Source organism: Asterias rubens, chromosome 3 (assembly GCF_902459465.1).
Source record: "Asterias rubens chromosome 3, eAstRub1.3, whole genome shotgun sequence".
NCBI lineage: Eukaryota > Metazoa > Echinodermata > Asteroidea > Forcipulatida > Asteriidae > Asterias > Asterias rubens.
Window position 1 is genome coordinate 14492326 of NC_047064.1, and position 22894 is coordinate 14515219.

General features: G+C 40.6%; 1 protein-coding gene across 3 annotated transcripts in view; it reads right to left on the reverse strand.

Moving 5' to 3' along the window:
- The window catches only part of LOC117288292 (aspartyl aminopeptidase-like), a 35764-nt gene extending 13596 nt beyond the window's left edge, over positions 1–22168 (reverse strand). The window contains exons 1-10 of one of the 3 annotated variants that reach the window (XM_033769086.1): positions 22076–22168; positions 12318–12989; positions 10057–10141; positions 8974–9062; positions 7792–7905; positions 6692–6817; positions 5287–5411; positions 4176–4245; positions 1950–2060; positions 848–925 (exon numbers count right to left, since the gene is read on the reverse strand). In XM_033769086.1, coding sequence (XP_033624977.1) covers positions 848–925; positions 1950–2060; positions 4176–4245; positions 5287–5411; positions 6692–6817; positions 7792–7905; positions 8974–9062; positions 10057–10141; positions 12318–12989; positions 22076–22087 — 1482 coding nt within the window. In that variant the 5' untranslated portion in view covers positions 22088–22168. Of the gene's footprint in view, positions 1–847; positions 926–1949; positions 2061–4175; positions 4246–5286; positions 5412–6691; positions 6818–7791; positions 7906–8973; positions 9063–10056; positions 10142–12317; positions 12990–17394; positions 17977–22075 lie in introns of all 3 variants that reach the window. The other 2 variants (XM_033769087.1, XM_033769088.1) reach the window with 2 other exon arrangements.
- Positions 22169–22894: the final 726 nt, after the last annotated feature.

Sequence of the window (22894 nt, forward strand, 5' to 3'; positions counted from 1 at the left end):
AAAATACAAATCACTATGGCAATGCTGACAACTCATCTTCTAAGATGAATCCAAGTGCTCAGTGAAATCGGGCCCCCAGTCTAGAACGGGTTGTGGGTTCAAATGCCATCAAAGATGCCTGTGTTTTTGTGTGTGCGCATGCTTCGGAAGCCATCCATGGCAAAACACTAGAAACACTAACCTAGGATTCAATTATAGGATTTCGACTGCCTCTAGCCACCGGGCAATCTCGGTAATCTAGTTGGTATAGAGACACTGCTCTTAAATTGCAAATGTCCTGAGATCAAATCCCACCCGAGTAATATAGGCCTGTGATTTTTTTCCCACAGCACTTGGGGAAAGTACCGAGTATGCAGTGCTAACACACATCGGTGTGGGTAAAATTTACACATGATTACGATTAAAGGGATGGTACACGTTTGGAAATTACTCAAAACAAATATTAACTTAAAAACTGACTTGGTAACGAGCATTGGAGAGCTGTTGACAGTCTAAAAAGTTGTGGGAAACGACTCCCTCTGAAGTAACGTAGGTTTTGAAAAAGAGGTGATTTCTCAATAAAATAATAAAAGACTTCTATCTGAAAGCACACAAACTCGTTCAACAAGGGTGTTTTTTCTTTCATCATTTCTGGCAACTTCGATGACTGATTGAGCCCAGATTTTCACAGCCTTGTTATTTTATGGTTATGATGGGATACACCAAGTGAGAACACTGGTCTTTGACAATTACTAAACGTGTACAGTGCCTTTAACTTGACTTGCACTGTAAAGACAGCTCTATTAGAAAAAAGTCAATGGTAGATAACAACAACTTTACAAGTAAAATGCACTTTTTTTTCAAATACCTTGAGAGATGTAAAACAGTTCAGTTGATTGTCCAATCGAGGGGCAAAGATAAACTCATTCAGGGCACCTCCAATCGTCTGCAAGAGAAATCAACCATGTCAATAATTTATTGATTTATTTATTTTGTGTTTTCTTACTTTGTTTTCCATGATTCTTTATGTTGCTCTTGTCTAGGTTTGTCTGTTTTTGTCTTTTTGATGTTTTTGCCGTTTTGTTTTAAGGACCCTGATGGAAATAAGCCTAAGATATTGGCTTTTTTGGGCCATCCTTGGATATTTTTGTGCCGTATCTTATATTTCATTGTCTTTTCTCTTTTCAATATGTTTTTATCTGGATAAATTCAACCAATAAATCACTCAGTCATGCAAGTAAAAACACAAAACATTCAATTCTGTTGTTGAGTTATTATTATGCACAGATCAGCTGCACCCACACAATTTAAATGGGTTATCTGAATTAATTTTACACCAGAGACCCAGGGATGAGAGTCAAACAAGTCTGAAACTGTGGCAAAAATTATAAGGTTTGTTTGAAATGATGCAACTTCCACCTTTTGGTAAACCAAGTAAGGAGTTATAGATTCAAAGGAGCTTTTGTGAACAGTGTCTGCAGCACTACAGAAGTAGACCAAACAGCAGGGTTTCTTTATTTGTGAAAAAAAATACCGCCTGATTTTCTACACTCGGCCGACATAAAGTCTCAATTCAGATAAAGACTGAAAAAGTTGTATATAAGAACTAGCGGGCGCACTGGTGATGCTTCTTGCACAAACGCGACGGGACCGCAAGGAGACACGCGCGTCATTCTGCAGGCGCGTTGAATATGAAGAACACGTTGGAGTTTGTGTTTATTGAACGCTGATGCGGTGCTGTTTTGTCAACTTACAAAATGGCCGCACAAACACACGCTAAGCAATGCCTGTTTGTTCAACTTAGAAAATGGCTGCCTGCGCGCATACCGGGCGCGTATATAGGCCAGTGCGCCCACTAGTTCCTAATATAACTCTATGGAAAAACCTCATCCCTGAGACTTGCAGTGTTTACACAAAAAGGGAACCATACTTTGTTTCCCTTCCTACCACAGTTTGAGTATTATACTTACAGCTGGCTGGGTATCTGCTAAGCAAAGCTCAAAGTCCAGTATCTGGGCTGGTTGAATGTCAAGCTCTTGACACAGTAAGTTGATTAGAATAGGATGATGCTTAGCAGTGGCCTGTAAAACAAATTTATCATACATAAAATAACGGAGAGTATGTTGGAAAAGTTTTGCCGTACAGAACATTTTCAGCATTTAAGCAAAGATACAGTGAATTCATTTTTATTACCCATCTTCCCTTCCCTCAAAAAGAGTACATGAACATAATGTGCATTACACAACACACGGGACCAACAGCTTTATGTCCCATCCAAAGAACGAATCAATAATGGTTAAATGTCTTGCTTAAAGGCAGTGGACACTATTGGTAATTGTCAAAGACTAGCCTTCACAGTTGGTGTATCTCAACATATGCATAAAATAACTAACCTGTGAAAATTTGAGCTCAATTGGTCATCAAAGTTGCGACATAATAATGAAAGAAAAAAACACCCTTGTCACACGAAGTTGCCATGTTCTAAATCTGAGGTCTTGAAATCAAATTTGCGGAAAATTACTTCTTTCTAAAAAACTATGGCACTTCAGAGGGAGCCGTTTCTCACAATGTTTTATACCATCAACCTCTCCCCATTATTCGTCACCATGAAAGGTCTTATGCTAATAATTATTTTGAGTAATTACCAATAGTGTCCACCGCCTTTAAGAAAAAAAGTGTTGAGACCGGGACTTGAACCCACACTCTGCTGACCAAAAACACCAGAGTTTGAGTCCACTGTGCCAGAGGGCAAGAAAGGGCAACGACAACAATCCCTTATAGATTCCAAATCCAATCAAATCTTCAAAAGTAGTTAGAGTCACAATTTAAACAACAAAAATTAATAAAAAAAACTAGAAGACGCTCTCCTGACCTCCTTGTCAAGTTCCACTGCGGAAGTTTCTGATAGATAACTACCAAGTAATAATAATAATAGTGGCTTCTTGCATAGCGCTCAGGTCCGTCCTGCAGTGACGCTCATGGCGCTTCAACATTATTAACCCAGTGCAATGGGCCTTAAATCATTCCTTAAACCATCTCAGCTCCCTGGGGAGTATACAGCCTGTGCCGCCAAATATGTAGCCCACTAAGCTACTCAATAACACGAACCATCTCTGCCCTCGCAGGTACCCATTTACCCCTGGGTGGAGAGAAGCTTATGGTTAAGAGTCTTGCTCAAGGACCAAGTGTCACGACCGGGATTCGAGTACCTTTCTTTTCAATTTGTTGCAGATTGGAAGAGTTCCAATACACAAACATCAATCCATCGCTACTTCTCTATGGACTGGGTCATCATGTTTTGGGTCATCATGTTTGAAAGGCACTGGACACATTTGGTACTTACTCAAAATAGCTGTTGGCATACAAAATTACTTGGTAAAGAGCATTGGAGAGCAGACTCCCTCTGAAGTAAAATAGTTTTTGAGAAAGAGGTAATTTCTCACTCAAATATTAATCTTCAGGCATGAAGCCCTTTTTAGGCATCTGAAAGCACACAGATTTGTGCAACTTTGATTATAAATTTTCACACATTTGTTAATTTATGCATTATGTCGGGATATACCAAGTGAGAGTACTGGTCTTTGACAATTACCAGGGCACTTAATAAAGCACATTTCATACTTCATGTGAATGTGAATGCTGTTGTTGACTTCACAAATTTGCAACGAATAATTCGCAGGAGTTAATAACACTGGACACTCATGGTAATTGTCAAAGACCAGTCTTCTCACCTGGTGTATCTCAACATACATGTATGCATAAAATAACAAACCTGTGAAAGCGAGATAATAATGAAAGAAAAAACACCCTTGTCACACGAAGTTGTGTGCTTTCAGATGCTTGATTTCGAGACCTCAAATTCTAAACCTGAGGCCTCGAAATCAAATTCGTGTAAATTTACTTCTTTCTCGAAAACTACGTTATTTCAGAGGGAGCCGTTTCTCACAATGTTTTATACTATCAACAGCTCCCCATTACTCGTTACCAAGTAAGGTTTTATGCTAACAATTATTTTGAGTAATAACCAATAGTGTCCACTGCCTTTAAGTTGTTCGCAACTCTCTTGCAAATATTGCAGTGAAAACAGAGTTGTGCATCAAATTCACATTAAATTCACATTGAACATATGAACCGGGCGTTGGCTATTTTACACTTGGTACATTTTAGAGTTGTTTTTAAGATTTCCAACTACAGACCTCACAATCTCCTTCTTCGGTTATTGGTGCCTCTATCTGTTGCTGGATGGAAGTTGCCAAAACCGGAACTCTGCAAGATAAAATTGGTGAAAAACAAACTTACATACTTATTCAAACACGTATTTTTGACCATTGCAAAATTTGTATCCGCTAAATCCAAGAACGATGTTCACTTTGGTTTTACCCTTATACACCGATGTGGGTTAGCACTGTATTCTCAGTACTTTCCCCGAGTCCTGTGGACAAAAATCACAGGCATATTACTCGGGTGGGATTCGAACCCACGACCCTTGCAATTCTAGAGCAGTGTCTTACCAACTAGACCACCAAGATTGCCCGGTAGCTAGAGGCAGTTCGAATACTAACTTTTAGCAGTGGGTCCTGCAACAATTTAATAGCTGTTAAATTTTCATCGGGATAGAATATTCATTTTGGTTTTACCCCTATTCACCAATGTGTGTTTGCACTGTATACTCAGTACTTTCCAAGAGTCCTGATTACAAAAAATCACAGGCATATAAGACAGGGGTGTCTGATTGAGCTTTATCCCTGATGCGGAGTGAGTTCTAAACTAAAGTTACTAACGAAAAGTTCTATCGATCCACTAAGCGAAAGTAGTAGTCCCGGCCGATTTCACAACTTCAACCCAGGTAGTAATTCATAAGTAGAACAGTTCTTTCTAGAACTGAGAGGTCTCAAGAATTCCATTAACAAAAATCTTCTCTGCAGCAGCAGAATAAAAAGCAAGACAAGTACAACTAATTTTTTTTAGAAGAAGTGGATTATTTTCAAGATATATTTGGTTTGCGGTAACACCATGTGTGTATCTACTTGCCAGGTAGAGTTTGTTCTTAGAGAACTGTCTTTTTTTAGTCTACTACCGCGGAGTAGATTTATTGGATGTTCGGGAGACTTCTCAGTTCTGAAAAGAACTGTCCTGCTTTTTAACTACTACCCGGGCGGAAGGTATAGAAAATTGGCTGGGACTACTACTTTAGCTGATAGGATCGTGATTAACTGTACTACCGTGGAGTCAGTTCTTGAATTGGTCTCAATATTTCGACTAGCTTGCTCTAATCATCGTCAGGAGACTGAATTATTTTCGACTCACATTTCAGTTTCTTTGTTGGGTCCAAAGCTTTCATTCGCAGATCGATTGAGATGGATACAGAGATTTGGCACTCTTAAGATTGGTCTCCGGATGAAGACAAGACGATGGTTTACACTGGACTCATCCTAACAAAAGAAATAATGTAACAATCAAGGAAAATTAATTCAATTATTCTTGTTTTTTACAAAATAACCAAAGTACCAATAAAAGAGCTCCCATCTCCCACTATCTCACACGATCTAGTTTATCTATGAAAGTTTCATGTTTTGGTTTAACAAAAAATCACATTTAATAATGAGTGTTTTAGAGTGCAATGCTTTGAGACTGTTTTTAAGTTTTGGTTTAGTCTTGACCCAAACTGTCTGTCTATGTATCCTTGTTCTTGTTTCTGTTCCATGTTCTATGTCCATCAGGCATCTCACCAGAAGCATTGACTTCAAGAAAAGTCCTCCTCCTCCTATTTTCACATTTAATAATGACTGTTTATGAGTGTTATGCTTTGAGACTGTTTTTTAAAGTTTTGGTTCTGTCTTCATCCAAACTGTCTGTCTATGTAACCTTGTTCTTGTTCTCGTCCGTCAATCAAAATCTTTGCTCAGGGGTGCCAGTCAGAAGTCGTGTGGCCAGGGATGACACCCAAGTTTACGGTACAACCTGGGAAGCGGCAGTAGAGGGATCGCCTTAAGGGGATGCGACTTTTTAATATTAAATATCAAGCATCATAACACACCTCTTGCTTGTTCTGTATTCTGGTTGGCTGAAACACGGTCACGTGGGATGAACTAATATAGTCTAGTGTTCGCGGGAACTGTAGTACCCGAGCGGGCACTAGTCTTTAAAAAATAGTGCCCATTTACAGCGCCCTCTCTTGACTTATCCGAGAACTGCAACTACAAAACTTCCTTTCTTTTCCAAATTTCTGTTCTTATTTGACATTTAAGACCGAGCTGTGATATAAAACACATATTGACTGGCAAATTCGGTAACTCGTGTACATCTATTCCCCCGAGGGACTTTGAGTGACCAGAATAGGGACCTATTTCCCCGAGGCCGAAGACCGGCAACATGGGGGCTGAATAGCTTAGTCTGTAGAGCCCCGGTACGTAAACCTGGAAGTCAATGATCAAGTAAACTTGTCTTTATCCAAAACCAAAGTATTTATTGTACTGCATCTGGTAAGGAAATAAATTTGAATGGCGTTTGAAGCTTTGCATGGTGTGGAGAATAAGAGTAACTCTAAACATAAATATGAATAGTAAACTTGCGGGTACAACCATGGGTAAAAACTCTTTTGAAGGAGTGTTGGCTCTGAAAACAGCCGGTTGGGTGTCGACGTTTCAAACAGTATACTCTGCTCGTCTTCAGGAGAAATAAAAGTGAGTTGTGAATAGAATTGATTACCTACCTGAACCACTATGCGACCAGCCACTGTCAAATCCCGATCAAACCATGTGTTCCAGAGGCCTCCTCCATAGCATTCCACGCCCACATTTAGGTAACCACACTTTCCCTTCTTGGAGCTCGGTTTGACCTTTGAAGGTAATGTACAAAATTACATTGTCATGGAGTTGGACAAAAAAATGACTATGTTTTAGTGTCTGTGTTGTTACACAGGAAAAAAAGAAAAACAGAAAAACCAAAGGTATCTTCAAAACTGCAGCCCAGTTCATACTTCCTGCAAATGCAAAGCGAATTTTGACATCAAAATTCATATCGCATTCGCAGGAAGTAAGAACGGGGCTTTATTATACAAGAGTTGTTTTACGGCTGGCTGGGGTTTTCACATCAAACCCTGTTCTACAGGGCGAGTCAAAAAGAAGTTGACCAGGACTGGTGATGTTTTTCAAACAAACAAATGACACTCAAAAGTTAAGTAAAGCATACATTTAAGGCCGGCTCACACTATGACGAATAGGGAGGTACGTCAAGCTGCGAATTTGCCACCATCATCGTGTGTTGCCGTCAATAGACCGATCCATTAAGCTCTGCCCCATTGCGTTATTGACCAATCACAACGCAACGAAAGTCCGACAAATAAGGTCCGACATGCGAGCGCGTATGCTTGGCGCACGCGGCAGATTGTGCAGAAAGGCATTGGAGAGGCTCACGTGTTCTTGTTCACACATGCGTCGTGGGCGGAGCCTAATGGATCGGTCTATTGTCGCTGACAAATCTGCTAGGGACCGCAACTATCAGTCGCATCCGCTGGCAAATTTTCAGCATGTTAAAAATGTTGTGGCTGCAAAATAAATCTTTGTGATTCTGTTTATATTTCGTCATTATTCCCTGCAACTATCAGTCCCTTGACATTTACATGCCGCGCGACGCCGTCTCTAGTCGTTTTGAGGTAGTCACAATGTAGTTGGTAGTCGTTGTCTGAGTGGATGACCAGAATGTTGTAAAGAGTGGAAACGCCAAACTCAACTATTTATACGACATGATACAATTCAGCCATGGTGAGTACAAAAAAAAAAAGGGTCTTAAGAAACGTAGAATGTTACTCACTCGTAGGCATGGACTGTCAGTATGTGCACCTATCATGCTGAAGCCATTACCAGGCTTAAATTTGCCACCAACAGCAAAGGCGATGATTGTTGACTGATTCCGTGTCACAAAACACTAACAAATAAAAAGTGTAAATCATTAGGAATGGCTGTAAAATATTAAAGGCACTGGACACTATTGGTAGTCACTCAAAATAATTAAACCTAACATAACAATTAAATTGGTAACAAGCAATGGATAGCTGTTGATAGTGTATACAACATTGAGAGAAACTGCTCCCTCTTAAGTAAAACTTTTTTTTTTGGAGAAAGAGGCAACTTCTCATTTAAATATGAGAAGACTTCAGGCATGAAACCTATGTTTTTAAGGTCAGTAGAAGAAGAGAATCCAATTACGTTTGAATTTTCATATATTTGTCTTGTGGATCGTAAGACATTACTCGCAGAATGACTTATGTGCTACCAGTGTAGTTTGGTTGCCTCCACGTTGCCTGTAAAAGTTGCCTCGTGTGACAAGGCCTTTAGTCTACATACCCTTGGACCTTCCCAGAGATCACACAAATAGATACACGGTACAAAATACAGTGGCAAAAATATGAACAGAACACAGCATTGATGAGTGGTGCGGTTGGTGTAGTGGTATGTTTCCTCACTTTCCACCTCTAGGGTCCCGGTTCGAACCCCGCCGGGGGCACGAAGTGGTATTAGGTTTTCAGTCCCTACCTGACTGAGTGGGTTTGCCCTGGAACAATCCTCTGTGGATATCTCTTAATGAGTTGGGGTGGTTCTGAAAAGAACTGTTGGCTTCAACACAACGTTTTGATCAGTATGCTCCGATTGCTTTGAGAAGACGTACATGTATTACCACCATGCAAAGTTTCAAATCCTACTAAAACTTCCTTCCTTGTCTACTCTCCATTGGCTGGGCTCTTGGCTAGTATAGTGGGTGCGTTCGTTTAGCTTCCCTGGGTCGACCCCGGTGTGTGGCGGTTTTTTCTTCCAGGACGAAAGTGGGTAATTATCTGCACACGTTCGTCCTGGGAAAAAAAAACGTCACACACCGGGGTCGACCCAGGGAAGCTAAACGAACGCACCCACTGATTCATTTGGCTTTTCTGGGTGTCCTTGACTTCACTCTTCACAACCACAATAAATGAAATGAAATTGAGTAAAGTAGAGTTACCTTTTGTAGTGGTTTGACATTCCATGGCTCTTTCTCCTTCAGTTCACTGAAACCAGCGTCAAGAAGTCTCTTACGAGTCTCATCAACAACTGAAAACACCAAGATGGAAGGAACAAGGAGGCGTACAAGTTAGAAAATATCAGCGATGTTGCTGAAGCCCCTCAGCCTAAATACATTCCAGCTTAAAACCATCAAACACTTTCTGAACAGAACAAAAAATTAAAGTTCACAGATTTACAAATAACTTACAGGGTTGACAGAAGGTAATGGTGAAAGACTTCCCGAGAAATATTATTCCATGAAATGCTCTACTTTTTGAGAAAACATTAAAACAATTACCAATTCTCGATATCAAGAATAACAGATTTATTTAAACACATGTCATGACACGGCGAAACGTGCAGAAACAAGGGGGGGATTGTCCCCTTATTTTCTCCCGACTCCGATGACCTATTGGGCCTAAATTTTCACAGGTTTGTTATTTTATATATAAGTTGTGATACACAAAGTGTGGGCCTTTGGACAATACTGTTTACTGATGTTGTGCAATCACTTTATATTAACATAAAGATGTCGCAAAACCATACTCCTCCTCCTACTAGTCCTGAACATTATGACCATGATATTTGATCTGGCGACTTGACTCATCACCATGACCTAAAGTTTATACCAAATATAATAGCTTAGAATCGGTACTTCAAATGACTATGTCGCTTTCAACAGCTAACTTTCTTGCACCGCAATTGCAGATCATCTCATTTTAACTGTCTGTATCTTGTCTTTTGGTACAAATGGCGAAATACACAAAAATAATAACAATGGAGCTCCAATTGACCATACATAACCCTATACTATGAGGACACTTTCTAGAGCGAACAGGCTGGTATCTGGCGATATTCACAAACCTCGAAGTGTGACGTGTGACGTCAGGTGTTCAGCCTACGCTGAAACTTCCTTTCTTGACTACATTTCTGTTCTTATTTCACATTTAAGACCGAACTGTGTTATAAAACACATATTGACTGGCATAATTCGGTAACTAGTGTACGTCTATTCCCCCTCGAGCCAATATGTGTATATTACCGTGAAATGGCGACGGCGCTCTATTGATGAAGGTAATCAGCTCCTCCGCCAAGGTTTTCACAGGAAGGGATGCAATGCTTGTAACCTATCGGGAAATAACAAAAACAGCTATTTTATATAGTTATGAATGCTTTAAAAACACTGGACACTATTGGTGACTGTCAAAGACCAGTCTTTTTACTTGTGGTATCTCAACATATATTGCATAAAATAACAAGCCTGTGAAAAATTTAGCTCAATTTGTCGTCATAGTTGCGAGATAATAATGAAAGAAAAAACAACCTTGTCACACGAAATTGTGTGCTTTCAGATATTTGATTTTGAGACCTCAAAATCTAATTCTGAGGTCTCAAAGCAAATTCGTGGAAAATTCCTTCTTTCTCGAAAACTACATCACTTCAGAGGGAGCCGTTTCTCACAATGTTTTATACTATCAACCTCTCCCTATTACTCGTTACCAAGTAAGGTTTATGCTAATAATTATTTTGAGTAATTACCAATAGTGTCCACTGCCTTTGAAGCCATTGGACCCTTTCGGTACAGAAAAAAAACATAAGTTCACAGATTTACAAATAACTTACAGGGTTTACAGAAGGTAGTGGTGAAAGACTTCTCTTGAAATATTATTCCATGAAATGCTTTACTTTTTGAGAAAACAGTAAAACATTATCAATTATCGTTTATGAGAATTACGGATTTATTTTAAACACATGTCATGACACGGCGAAACGCGCGGACACAAGGGTGGGTTTTCCCGTTATTTTCTCCCGACTCCGAGGACCAATTAAGCCCAAATTTTCACAGGTTTGTTATTTGATATAGAAGTTGTGATACACGAAGTGTGGGCCTTGGACAATACTGTTTACCGAAAGGGTCCAATGGCTTTAAAGAATCATAGTGGCCTTGTTATTTAAGGACACTGGACACGTTTGGTAATTAGTCAAAGACCAGTGTTCTCACTTGGTATATCCCAACATTAGCATAAAATAACACATCTATGACAAATTTTACTCAATTTGTCATCAAAGTTGCAAGAGAACACTTTAGGTGCTCCAGGCCTGAGGTATTTCATTATTCGTGTGAGAAATGACCTCATTCTTAAAAACTACGTTACTTCAGAGGGAGCTTTTTCTCACAGTGTTGTATAATAACAACAGCTCTCGTTACCAATAACTTTGTATGCTAACATTAAAAATTATTCTGAGTTATAATAATGAACACAGTAAATCCCTTTAAATCAGAAAACCCGCCCCCAAATGGTACTCAACAGCCAAACATAAAATGTTCGCCCAAACATTAAGTAGGCATACAGGTATTGGCAAAACATTATGTAGTCAGCCAAATATTACAAACATGTACCTGCAAAATACTTTTTATGAGCAGAATTTACAGAGTCAGCCAAATATTACATAGTCAGGAAAACATCAGTCAAATGTTATTACGTATACTATGTACATGTACCATTGTACATGAAGTCAGGTCATTCAAATATTACAGTCAGCCAAAAAGTGGCTTTCATTCCCATTCGTAATTGCCCTATTTGTAAAAAAAAAAAAAAAAAAAAAATGTAGGAAAATGTACCCAAAATATTTTCATAAAATTTCAGTTGTAACAATCTCTTGCTGTTTTGCGAAGCGTCAGAATGCACGCGCACTTTTAGTCAAGTATTGATTACTGACCGGTGTATTGATCGCATTACGCAGAAGTTGAAGCGTAAAGTTTATGCGCTATGGTTCAATCTATGGTTATATCACACATTTAAAAAGCCCTACGTGACATGCTCTCCATCAATAGGAATAGCCAAAAACTGTCTGGGGTATATTTGATTGAACTATAATAATCAGCTTTTAAGGAAAACAAATCTGCAGCAACTGGTGAATTGGGCAACCTGACTAATGAAGGTACAGCATCTTTATGCCTCTGGTTACCAGACTTCACCCAAGATGGCAAAAGGATGCGCTGTCGACATTCTCTCAGACGTCCATGAATGATTGCCACAGTCTCTTAGGCCGTATCCAAATTGGCGTCTACAGTTGGCTACTGCTAAAGGGTGATTCTAAAGACGTCTTATACCTCAAAGCATGATGAAGCAGAAATCTAGCTATAGCCCTACCTGTAGCCGCCAATTCTGACATGGCATTACTGATTGGAAGAAGAGGACAGCGAAATCTGGAGAATTCCCCTAACTTTTACACTGTAGGTTATAAGAAGTCATTGGAAGCAATCGAGCAAAGCATAAGAGAAAATAAATAGCTTCTTACACTCATAGAAGGCAAGGTATTGGTAGACAATGCACGTCGTAAATCAATTGGTGGAGCATAGTGTGCTAAGCATACATTAGGCGGCATAAAAGTAGCAACATTACTTCCTGATGTTTGGTTTGTGGGAGCTTCTTGAAGCTGATGATGTTCTGGTTGATACTCAACGCGTTTATCAGCCACAGGTGGGGGTGTGTCCAGGCAAGCATTCATGAGTAGCCGTCCACAGTAATTGTGCTTCTTGCTGTTATCATGCGACACAACAGCCTCTTTCTTGAAGCGTGAAATCCCTTGTATGAAGCCGGTCTTTCCCGCCTTGGCAGCCCCTGCCCGCCGGCAATACTCACAGTACATAACTTGTTTGTCATCGTCGTAACGCAGCCACTTGAACTGTATCGTCCACCGTTTCTTGAAGTACCTCCTGGCTTCTTTCCTTTTGACGAGTCTTATCGGGACCGGATAATCTCTGAGCTGGGACGACCTCGACCCTGTTCCACGAAGCTGTCTTTGCTGCTCTTCCTGTTCGAGGATTGCCATGGGTTCTTGAAGGATATCTGATGACATACTGTAATCATACTCGAGGTCTTGATGATACGCGGGAACGGTCGACGCTGCTTGAGCTGCTCCCGACTCGTCGTACTCCAAAGGAAACTCCTCCAGCTTGACCACATCGCTCTGGAGAGGTTTGGGAAAACAGAAACAGGTTTTTTGAGTTCTCTGAAACTGGTGGTTGGTAGATGCAGTTTAGCTGTGGGAGAGGGTCTGGACTCCAATGTGACAATCAACATTTCCAGTATCTCAGCAAATCACATGCAAGTCTTCAAAAATCAATGATCACATGCTTCCGTCAAAAAATAAATAAAGCGAAGGCAGAAACAACACAGAAGAAGGGGTGATTTTCCATACAAACACTATCCAGTACATGTATCATTCTATTTCAAACCATACACTGAACTGTTGTTCCCTTTCAAAGTACTACAGATGAGAAAAGAAAATATACTACATTCACCAAAAAAAGCCAACCTTTTGTCTTCAAGTTTGTACATGTAGTTCCAAAACCTACATTTAGAACACCGCGCATGGCCAATCCCAACATACATGTAGTGCAATCATTAAAGACGGAGCTTGTTAAAATACCCTTTCAAATACCTTTTCAGGCTTTGATTTCAATTTTGCTTATACTTTTACAGTGTAATTTTCTTAAATTGTTTCTGTGTAACTTTCATAAGCAATTTTCACTGTTTTGCACTCTTGAACAGGGGCCAATTTCATAGAGTTGCTAAGCACGAAAATTTGCTTAGCACGAAATTTCTTCCTTGAAAAAAACAGGTCTACCAACCAAATTTCCATTTCTTGCATATCGCTTATTACTGAAAATCACGTGGAAATTTGATTGGTAAAATCCTGTCTTTATCAAGGCAACAATTTCATGCTAAGCAAGTTTTTGTGCTTAGCAGCTCTATGAAATTGGGCCCTGGCTTGTCCTGAAGGTTTACGGATCTTTTTACCGTAAAAGAGGTTCTTAAAAAGGTTTGCACTAGAAAATGGTTGATTATGCTGTATTCAACGTAGTGCATGTATACTGCAGTTTAATGTAGTGTGTTGCGTTCAGCAGAGTCCCAGGAAATTTTAGCCGAGCTAGGTTCACTGGTAAAAACGGTAATGACGACTAAAGCCAGGTTCATAGTTTTTGCGAATGCGAATGAGATACAAATTTTGACGTCACAAATTCACAACTAACAGTTTGCATCAGTTCAACTGTGTTTAACTACTGCAAAACATTCGCACCAAAATTGGAGCTGTGACATCAAATTTGTATGGCATTCTCATTCGCAGGAAGTACGAACCAGGCTTTTAGTCACTGGTACTCTTTACATGCAAGGCTGAAACTATCCACTGGTCCACTGGCCTAATAAACATTGAGCTGGTAACCTCTCAACTGAACATGTTCAATGCCTTTAACCAGATACTAAGCGTGTTAACACACCAATTTCCCCTTAGATGAACTTTTTTTAATATTTTTTTTTAATGCAAATCGCCAGACACACAATGCCTGAAGGCCCATTCAAGGTGTGGGCTACAATTATTTGTGTCCCTTTACAGTCCATACGGATGTAGGCTTGGGTATCATCAACCCGAAGCCTGGCCGATAGAGCAGAAAGCACGACCTCCCAAATTTTATGTAGCAAGTGTCACGACCGGGATTCGAACCCACACTCTGCTGATCAAACAGCAGAGCTTGAATCCGGTGCTCTTAACCGCTCAGCCATGGCCGGGGAGAGACTTTTGGATGACTGGAAGGTCACTACAGAGCAGTATGCACAATTGGTTTTTAGTATCCCAAGGCTGACATTTTGCATCACTGTACAAACATGTATTTACCAAGGGGTTCAAAGCACTGGTTTTTTCCCCTATTTGAGAGATTTTCAAGTCTAAATCTCTACACAAAAGTTCAGCAAATCTTAAAACAGTAAGACTGTGATTTATTTAAGATTGTTTAATAATTTGAGCCCTGAAGTGGTTAGATGGTTGAATCTTCATTTATCTTGTGACAGTTGTACTGGATGTTTGGGTGCCATGATGGATGCATACCATGGCAGGGAACACCACAGCTCCCTGTTATGAGTCAGCAATATTTCCGCCTGTCGAGTCTCCAATGTTGTCAGATTATGACCTCCTTTTCTTTACTTGTCTGCGTCTGGGTTGTTATGTCCGTAGTTTTGCCAGGTCGACGGGTGTAGTTGACGAACATATAGAAGACCAGAAGAACCGATTGACAAATGTGTCAGTAAATGGATTTTCAGGAGAGACTGCATGGATATTTTGTCAGATCCTCTCTTTGTAGCAACAACATGTTTTCATGCCTTCTTGGCAATCATCAGTTGCATGTGGAGATTCTCAAAGAATCGCTAGGTCTCATGTCTCGTGAAAGACATTTATTTGGTTCAAGGTGGGTTGTTGTAAATCCGAATGCAGATTATTGTTTGAGAACTACTCTTTGTTAGAAGGTGACCTTTGCTTGCTTCTCTGTTGCTTGACCTCAACTGTTCCTTTATGGACAGTGAGCCGTGACGAGACAAGTGACTGTACCAGATGAGCTTGCAGCATTTCACTTTTCATGGAGTGAGTGGTTCCTGAATGCCTGTGTACATGTAGGTTTTGACGGGGTGCCAGATTGTCTCCGAGCTTGGATGACAGCCCTGCTGCGATAGTCACTTGTCTTGACAAGTGACTGTACCAGGCGAGCTTGCAGCGTTTCACTTTTCAAGGAGTGAGTGGTTCCTGACGCCTGCATACATGTAGGTGTCGACTTGATGCCAGATAGTCTCCGAGCTTGGATGACAACCCTGGTGCGATAGTCACTTGTCTTGTGTCCTGTGCTCTCTGTGTGAGATGCGAAGGTTCTTTCTGTAGCACTTGTGCTCTTATGGGTTCTGAGTAGTTTGTTAGCGTCAAGCTCTGACATCCAGTCAGGAAAATAGAAACCACTATAGGTTTTTTCAACTTAACCTTCATAGAAAGCTGATGGAGCTGCTTTTCCAGATGACATTCAGTCTTATTACGACACTGACTGACGACACCATGACCAAAAATACCATGCCCCAAGCTCCATAGAGTACGAGTCTTATACATTATAACTTTAATAGCGATGCGGTACATGCTGCCAAAACATAGGATTCGAACTGCCTCTAGCTTACGGGCAATTTAGTCTAGTACTGAGTACACTGTGCTAATACACATCGGTGTATGATTAAAGATTAGATTAGAATGATCTATTCAGCCAACGTTAAAAAGTTAAAAGCCTAAAACATCGGAAATTGTAGTGTACCTCGAGCTCTCTAGATTAACAATCACAAAATACATTTAAAAACATTGCGAAGAAAATACTAAAATAAAAATATGTACAAATATATAAGCTACAAAAAGCAGAAAACAAACTAGTTATCATTAAAAGCACAAACAGCATGAGGATAAAAACTATCTATGAACCGCTTACTACCTTTAAAATGCTTAAGACGACGGTTAGAAGGGAGGGATTGGAAATAATCAGCTGCTGGGTGAAATTCATCCTGCATTATAGACCTAGTGCGTGTACACATTCTGTCACTATAGATTGATTCAAGTGATGGCAGGCTAGCACCGATAATCCTCTCTGCTGATCATACAACAGAATTCAGCTTGCGAAGATCACTGGCAGAAACACGACCAAACCAAACAATGATGGATGAACAAAGGATGCTTTCAATTATAGCCCGGTAAAAATTTACTAAAATACACTTACGAACACCAAATGAGTTCAGTTTACGTAAAAAGAATAAACGTTGACGGGCCTTTTTCAGAATTTCATGGCAATTAATGATTCAAGTGAGGTCATTGGCAAGGTACGTACTGAGTAGTTTAGACCTACTACTTGTTCTACAACGTTGTCATGGATATAAACAGGCTCTTTAATGTTCTTATGTTTCCTACGGAAGTCCACAATCAACTCTTTTGTTTTGTCTACATTTTTATATAAGATTGTTTTCCTCGCACCATTTAACAACAGAAGTAATCTGCGCACGATAAGCACTTTCATCGTCATTTTGAATTAAACCAATTAGACTAGTATGGGTTCAAAACAAAAATTAATATTATATTGTATTAACTGAAGTTTGATTCTACGAACTGATTTAACAAAGTACACGTACAAACAAGGCAGACACCAGTCTACTCTACAAACATGTTTTTTTTCCCCAGGGTTGGGATGGTGGAACACAAATGACAGGTCTATTAATAGGTAATGTATTGTACATGTACGGTCATGTACTCTGTGCGTGTCAAGCACTTTGTAAAAATGTTTCACAGCTGTGGGAAAAGAAAGAAAAAAAATGAGTTAAAGCATCAAATCAACTTAAAATTCAAATGGAGGCCTTTCATTGTCTGTCATCGTTGATGTCAAACAGCCAACACTAAGCACAACTTGGCCAATGAGGGCTCCCTCAGGCCTCAGTAAAGGTCCTGTTCATGTGCCACTGATGACATAACATGCATGAGGTCTAAAACCTAGAAGGTAGGGGTGGGGGATTCAGAGTTGACTCACGCATTGTGCGCTCCTCCAGTGTATGAATGGGTTACTTTTCGAGTGTAGACATCTTTGCTTTTTGCTTGTGGCGGCTGGTGACACTGGGACCTCCTTATCCTGTCCATCACCAAGAACTAGTCTCCTCGCCAGCAAATGTTTCTTACTCAAACCATGAAGACTGATGGTCTCTTTCTTAAACCTTGTAGTCCCTTCACCGAACTGACTCCTTGTGAACATTGACCCTCCCGACAGTTGACAGAAGACGCAGTACATGACATGCCGCGTCGAGTCGAACCGTAGCCATTTGAATTCCTGCAGCCAGTGCACTTGGAAGTTTCGAGTCTCTCGGTTTATCTTGTGGTGAGTACTGCTGACCTTGACTAGTCCGGTCGGGATGGCTACGTTCTCCTCACCTGAAAGGGCTGTGAATGAGAAGTCTTCATTTGCATCTTCCTCTTCTTGTTGTTGTAGTGTGAAATGAGGAGAGTCATCTTGGGTGGTGTATGGTTCATGTGAGGCAAGACTCTGTGGCAGTTCCGTCTTAACGAGCGGCATCATTTCCTGCTGGCGCTGAATTGGCTCGCAATGCTCCCTGATGCTCTGAAGAGAAGAAGGGAAACACAGGGTACAAAAATCAGTCTGGATTCGAGACGTTTTTCCCTGTATTAGACAACACACACTACTAGTCCATCGCTTGTGCACTATGTCCTCATCTCAGTCTGCCATTGTGAAGGAGCCGTACCTGTATTTCCCCAGCCGTGACACTTGTGTCCTTAAGCAAGACACTCAACCATTGCTTCGTCCTTCGGATGGGACGTAAAGCCATTGTCCCATGTGTTGTGTAACACATGTAAAAGAACCCAGTGCACTTCTCGAAAAGAGAAGGGGTTCGCCCCGGTGTTTCTGGCTCTGGCTGCTAAATGCGCCGTAGCAGAATTCATCACTTCAATAACCTATAGATCTTTCTGAAAGTTTGTATATTTAGCCAGCACCTTGAGTACCTTGTTGGTAGATACGTGCGCTATATAAGACTTTGATATTATTATCATTATTATTATTACTATTATTTAGTACCGACACCAGGCTACACTACAGTGTTATAACAATCATCTGAAAGGTACAGAGCACAGCACCTAAAACATTTTTAAAATCACTCAGGGTTAGACTTATTCTTCATCAACTGGCCAGAAGGACTAGAGTTTGTCATTCAACAGTCTGTCAGCCTTTTCAGTGGTCCAAAGACAAAACAGGTTTTTAAAAATGTGTGAATGTCATGGATGGAAAGAAGGACAAGCCACTGGGTAGGCCTATAGACCTAATGACGCCATTTCAGTAGGGCACCCTCACCCAGAGGTCAAAAGGAGGTTGTTCATTGACCAATTATGTGTGCTGCGCGTACAAATCTGTGCCTTTCGCTTGTTTCGTCACCATTCTACCTCTAAGATGGATGACGTCAATGCATTAGGTCTATTGGACACATTAGGGAGTGAGTTAATGCTGAGTTGGCTGTGCGGAAGATGCATTTTTATGTTTGCCATATGTGTCGCGGAGGATTCCATATGAAAAAAATATTCATGGGGCAGTCGAGGGAAAAAGAAGGAGAGGTCGTCTAACAAACAACATCCTCGGTGAACAACATTTATGAAAGTAGTGGACTGGCCAGGGAATTGCATCTGCAGCAAGATCAGCAGCTGAATCGAGATTGTTGACGCGGACAGGTGATGACCACTGCACTGCGTTTTGTGCCGTCAGACTGAAGAGTGAGAGTGAATGTAACGGAAAGTTTGCGTTCTAGTTAAAGGCCATGAGTAGGACAGCACAAATTTGAATTTGTACTGCTGAGTAGTGAGGTCGTGGTTCTGTCATGCAGTCATGTCAGCTGTGTGAGTGCCACCGATACGCCCATCAAAGGTCACAGCGTTGTCTGTTATGTCAGTGCGCATGCGCAACAGCTAATACCATGGATGCGGGTCGATACAAATTCTGATACATTCTGCCTCTGATTTACTTTGTATATTAGACCTAAAGGAGGACGCACATTTTGTGTGATATTGTGCATGCAATGTACTGAGCTAAGTGACAACTTTAGAAACAAATCTAGGCATAATATTGTTGGTTCCTATTCGAAACACTCTTAAGCACCGTGAAGCTACTTCTTGGGTATAGGTCGAAGAAGGGTCGAGTGGGTCTAGAGTAACACTATTGGGCTAGCTGGGCCCCAAGACTAGAATTGAACACAGTCTAAGACTGAGTCTGAGGGGCTGAGAAAGTGTCGCAGACGGCTTCAGTACTACACTACACTTCACTTATTAGCCCTAGCATACTCGGCAGGCCATGCCCATGGTCATGATGTCCAGGAGGGCAGGGCCAGGGGGCAAGCACGTTCGTCAGTCACTGCATGCTGATGATAATAAATGCACTTTGTGCTGACACGACTGACGAACTTCTACACGATGACCATTAACTAGCACTATAGTGCTCGCCTACTCAGCGTCAGACATTTCTACTTCGATGCTCAGACCATGGAGGAAGGAAGGGAAGGAGCTCGAACGAAGGGACTTCAAAAGTCGAACCCGTGGTACCGCGGTCGTTTAACGACACCTCGTAATCACCCACATACCGTATACAGACAATGGGCGACCTGGCGTATGCAAGTTTGCATGTACGCACTTGGTTCTTCACTCAACTATGGTGTCGTATGTCGTATGGATATAAAATACAGAAAAAACAACTTTTTTGAGACCTGATAAAAATTGTGTACACTTGTGCCCACCAAATCGAAAAACACAATTGAATACCTACCACCCTCGTGTGCTAATACCCAAATTTTCAACCACCGCTACTGACTGGAATTGGAAAGTCACAACAACAAAATTTAAAATATGCTATGATATTTACGTGAGAAACACCACAAACGGTAAATGAAAACGTGTATATTCACAATTCTTGTCTCCAATGATTCAACTTTACAAGCAGGCAAGAGCGCAGACTGGCGTTACCACACGTTCTGTACAAAGAGATTGAATTCCGCTCGTTAATCAGCCGTCCAGCTGGAGGTCCCCTATCTTTTTCCACTGGCCAGACAGGGGCATTGTCAGAGTATTCTTTTGTTACTCTGCGGTTTTGCAGGTTTTTCAAGCTCCTTCTCTTCCTTCCTCCATGCTCAGACTAAGGTTAGCTCAAACCATACACATGTACCTCCACAGGTTTTACAATCTCTGTCATGAATTAAATAAAGGTCTAATAGATGTTAAATTTGCATCGGGGATAAAGAATATTAATTTTGGTTTTTACCCATACACCGATGTGTGTTAGCACTGATGGACATTGAAATTTTCCCACAACACACCGATCTTCAATGACTTCAACTGGTCCATTTGTTTTGAGTTTTTCCTGTTTACAAGGCAAACGAGAAAGAATGGTTTCCCGGTGAAGTGAAGCCATTCCTGAAAGAAATATCTGCAAGTGTTCTGTGAGACTCTGTGTATGAGTCTATAGCCAGCAGTCGTCTTTATTTTATTCACAATATTTTTTATGACATTTTGAAAATTACCTTGCACACAAAAAAACAAAAAAAAGTGTGAATAGTTGTTGGCTTTTAAATCTGATTTTTGTTTTAAAAAAATGTAAACAAATATTATAAAATAATATAAGGCACATGGCTTCTTTTAGCCTCTGTATTTTTTCTCCCGAATGTTCAGTCATATGATTTGATCATCGTGAATTGTGAACGTTGAACTGAAATAGTGTTTGATGAAACCTTTTCGGTGGGCAACATTTTTTATATGGCCTCAACGTCATTATGAGTATGACATATTTTTGTACCTTGTAGAAATGCTGAAGTACCAAACCTTTTGCATTTACAAGTGCAAATAACCAGTGGAGCCTTACGTGTTTCTAAATTTTGGTCAAAGGGAGAGGCTGCTCGGCAAATAAAATCGAAAATTTTGTATCTAGGGACTGTTTACATCGCGCACAGAGAGGTACAAGATTTGCCACGATTTGTTTAGGGTCCTACTACTAGCCGTCAACTCGCCGTCAACTCACTTGCGCCGTCAACTCCTCCAATATACATTTAAAATCAACAATGAAGCATACAACTGTAAAGTATCAGCTCAAAGAGAATTCGCAAAAGTTTTAGGTCATATTTCGGAAAAAAAATTGAGTTTTTTTCTCGTGAACAAATTATCTCGAAACAGCAAAACCGTCGCCCGCCATCTTGCTTTTTCACATTGATTAGTCTTGGCCCAAGATGTCAATGATTGGTCCTTTTTTTATCAACACAAAGTCGTTTTGTGAATGAATGAATATGTAGTTTAGCCCAGACTTAACACTTCCGTGTCCCATTTATAAATTTTTCATGTAAATTTAATGAGTTGACGGCAAGTCGGCGAGTTGACGGCGAGTTGACGACGGCAAGTCGGCGAGTTGACGGCAAGTAGTAGGACCGTTTTTTAAAGGTAAGTTAGGGACACCTTGAAAACAGGACCTAGGGGGGTAGTACGATAATTATAAGTATAATAATGTAGACATACAGTTTACTCTTATTACACGAATGATTGTACAAGTCAGGATCATACCACCACCAGACAGTAGTACTACTGTCTGGTGGTGGTATGATCCTGACTTGTACAATCATTCGTGTAATAAGAGTAAACTGTATGTCTACATTATTATACTTATATTAATAAAACCTTACCGTTGACGCCATAATTTAAAATGCTGTGAGGCAAGCAGGTGAGGAAATCAAAGGATAAAACACGAAAACACTCGCCAGATCCAGACACCCCCGACGAACTATCTTAGAAAAGAAAACAAAGAGGTCGCCAACAGTGGGCGCCCTTTCACGAACGGATTTTCTGGGAGACATAAAGAACCTAGGTTCTTTATGTCTGTGATTCTAGTAGACATTTCCAGGGGCGTTCACAGATCATGCATGAAAAAGTTGTCGTAGAAACACATTTTGTCCCCCAACGGAGAATGTGTCCCCCAGGCATATGAGCGTCCACCGCGACGTCGGAACTTCGGTGGGGACATTTTGCTAGGTTTGACACACATTTTCACCCTTCTTACACAACTTTGTGAGCATGCAGTAAAACACATTATTTTTATTCGAAGACGGGTCCGGGTACTATCGTATCAATTTGGGCCTGTAAACTAATTTAACGTTGCATCTTTGCCTTTGAGACTCTGCGGCAGACATACTTCTCTGGGACACCGGTGTAGCATGATGTCCTCTATTGCATGTGCAATAATACGTCCGCTGGACGGTTTTGCATATGCAATCATGTCCGCCCGGACGCTGCTGCATAATGCAATTGTGTCCGCCCGGACATATTATGCAGTTGTGTCCGTGTAGTAGGGGTAGAAAATTCATTGTATTATTATTCAAGTTAGTTAATTCCAGGTTCTAGTTAATTGCCTTTCCTGTTTACATTGTCCCTTCAGCTGTTTTATTGCACCCCTGTACATGTAGGTTGTTATTTCTTAGAAGTCTTTTGTTACATGTTGGTAAACA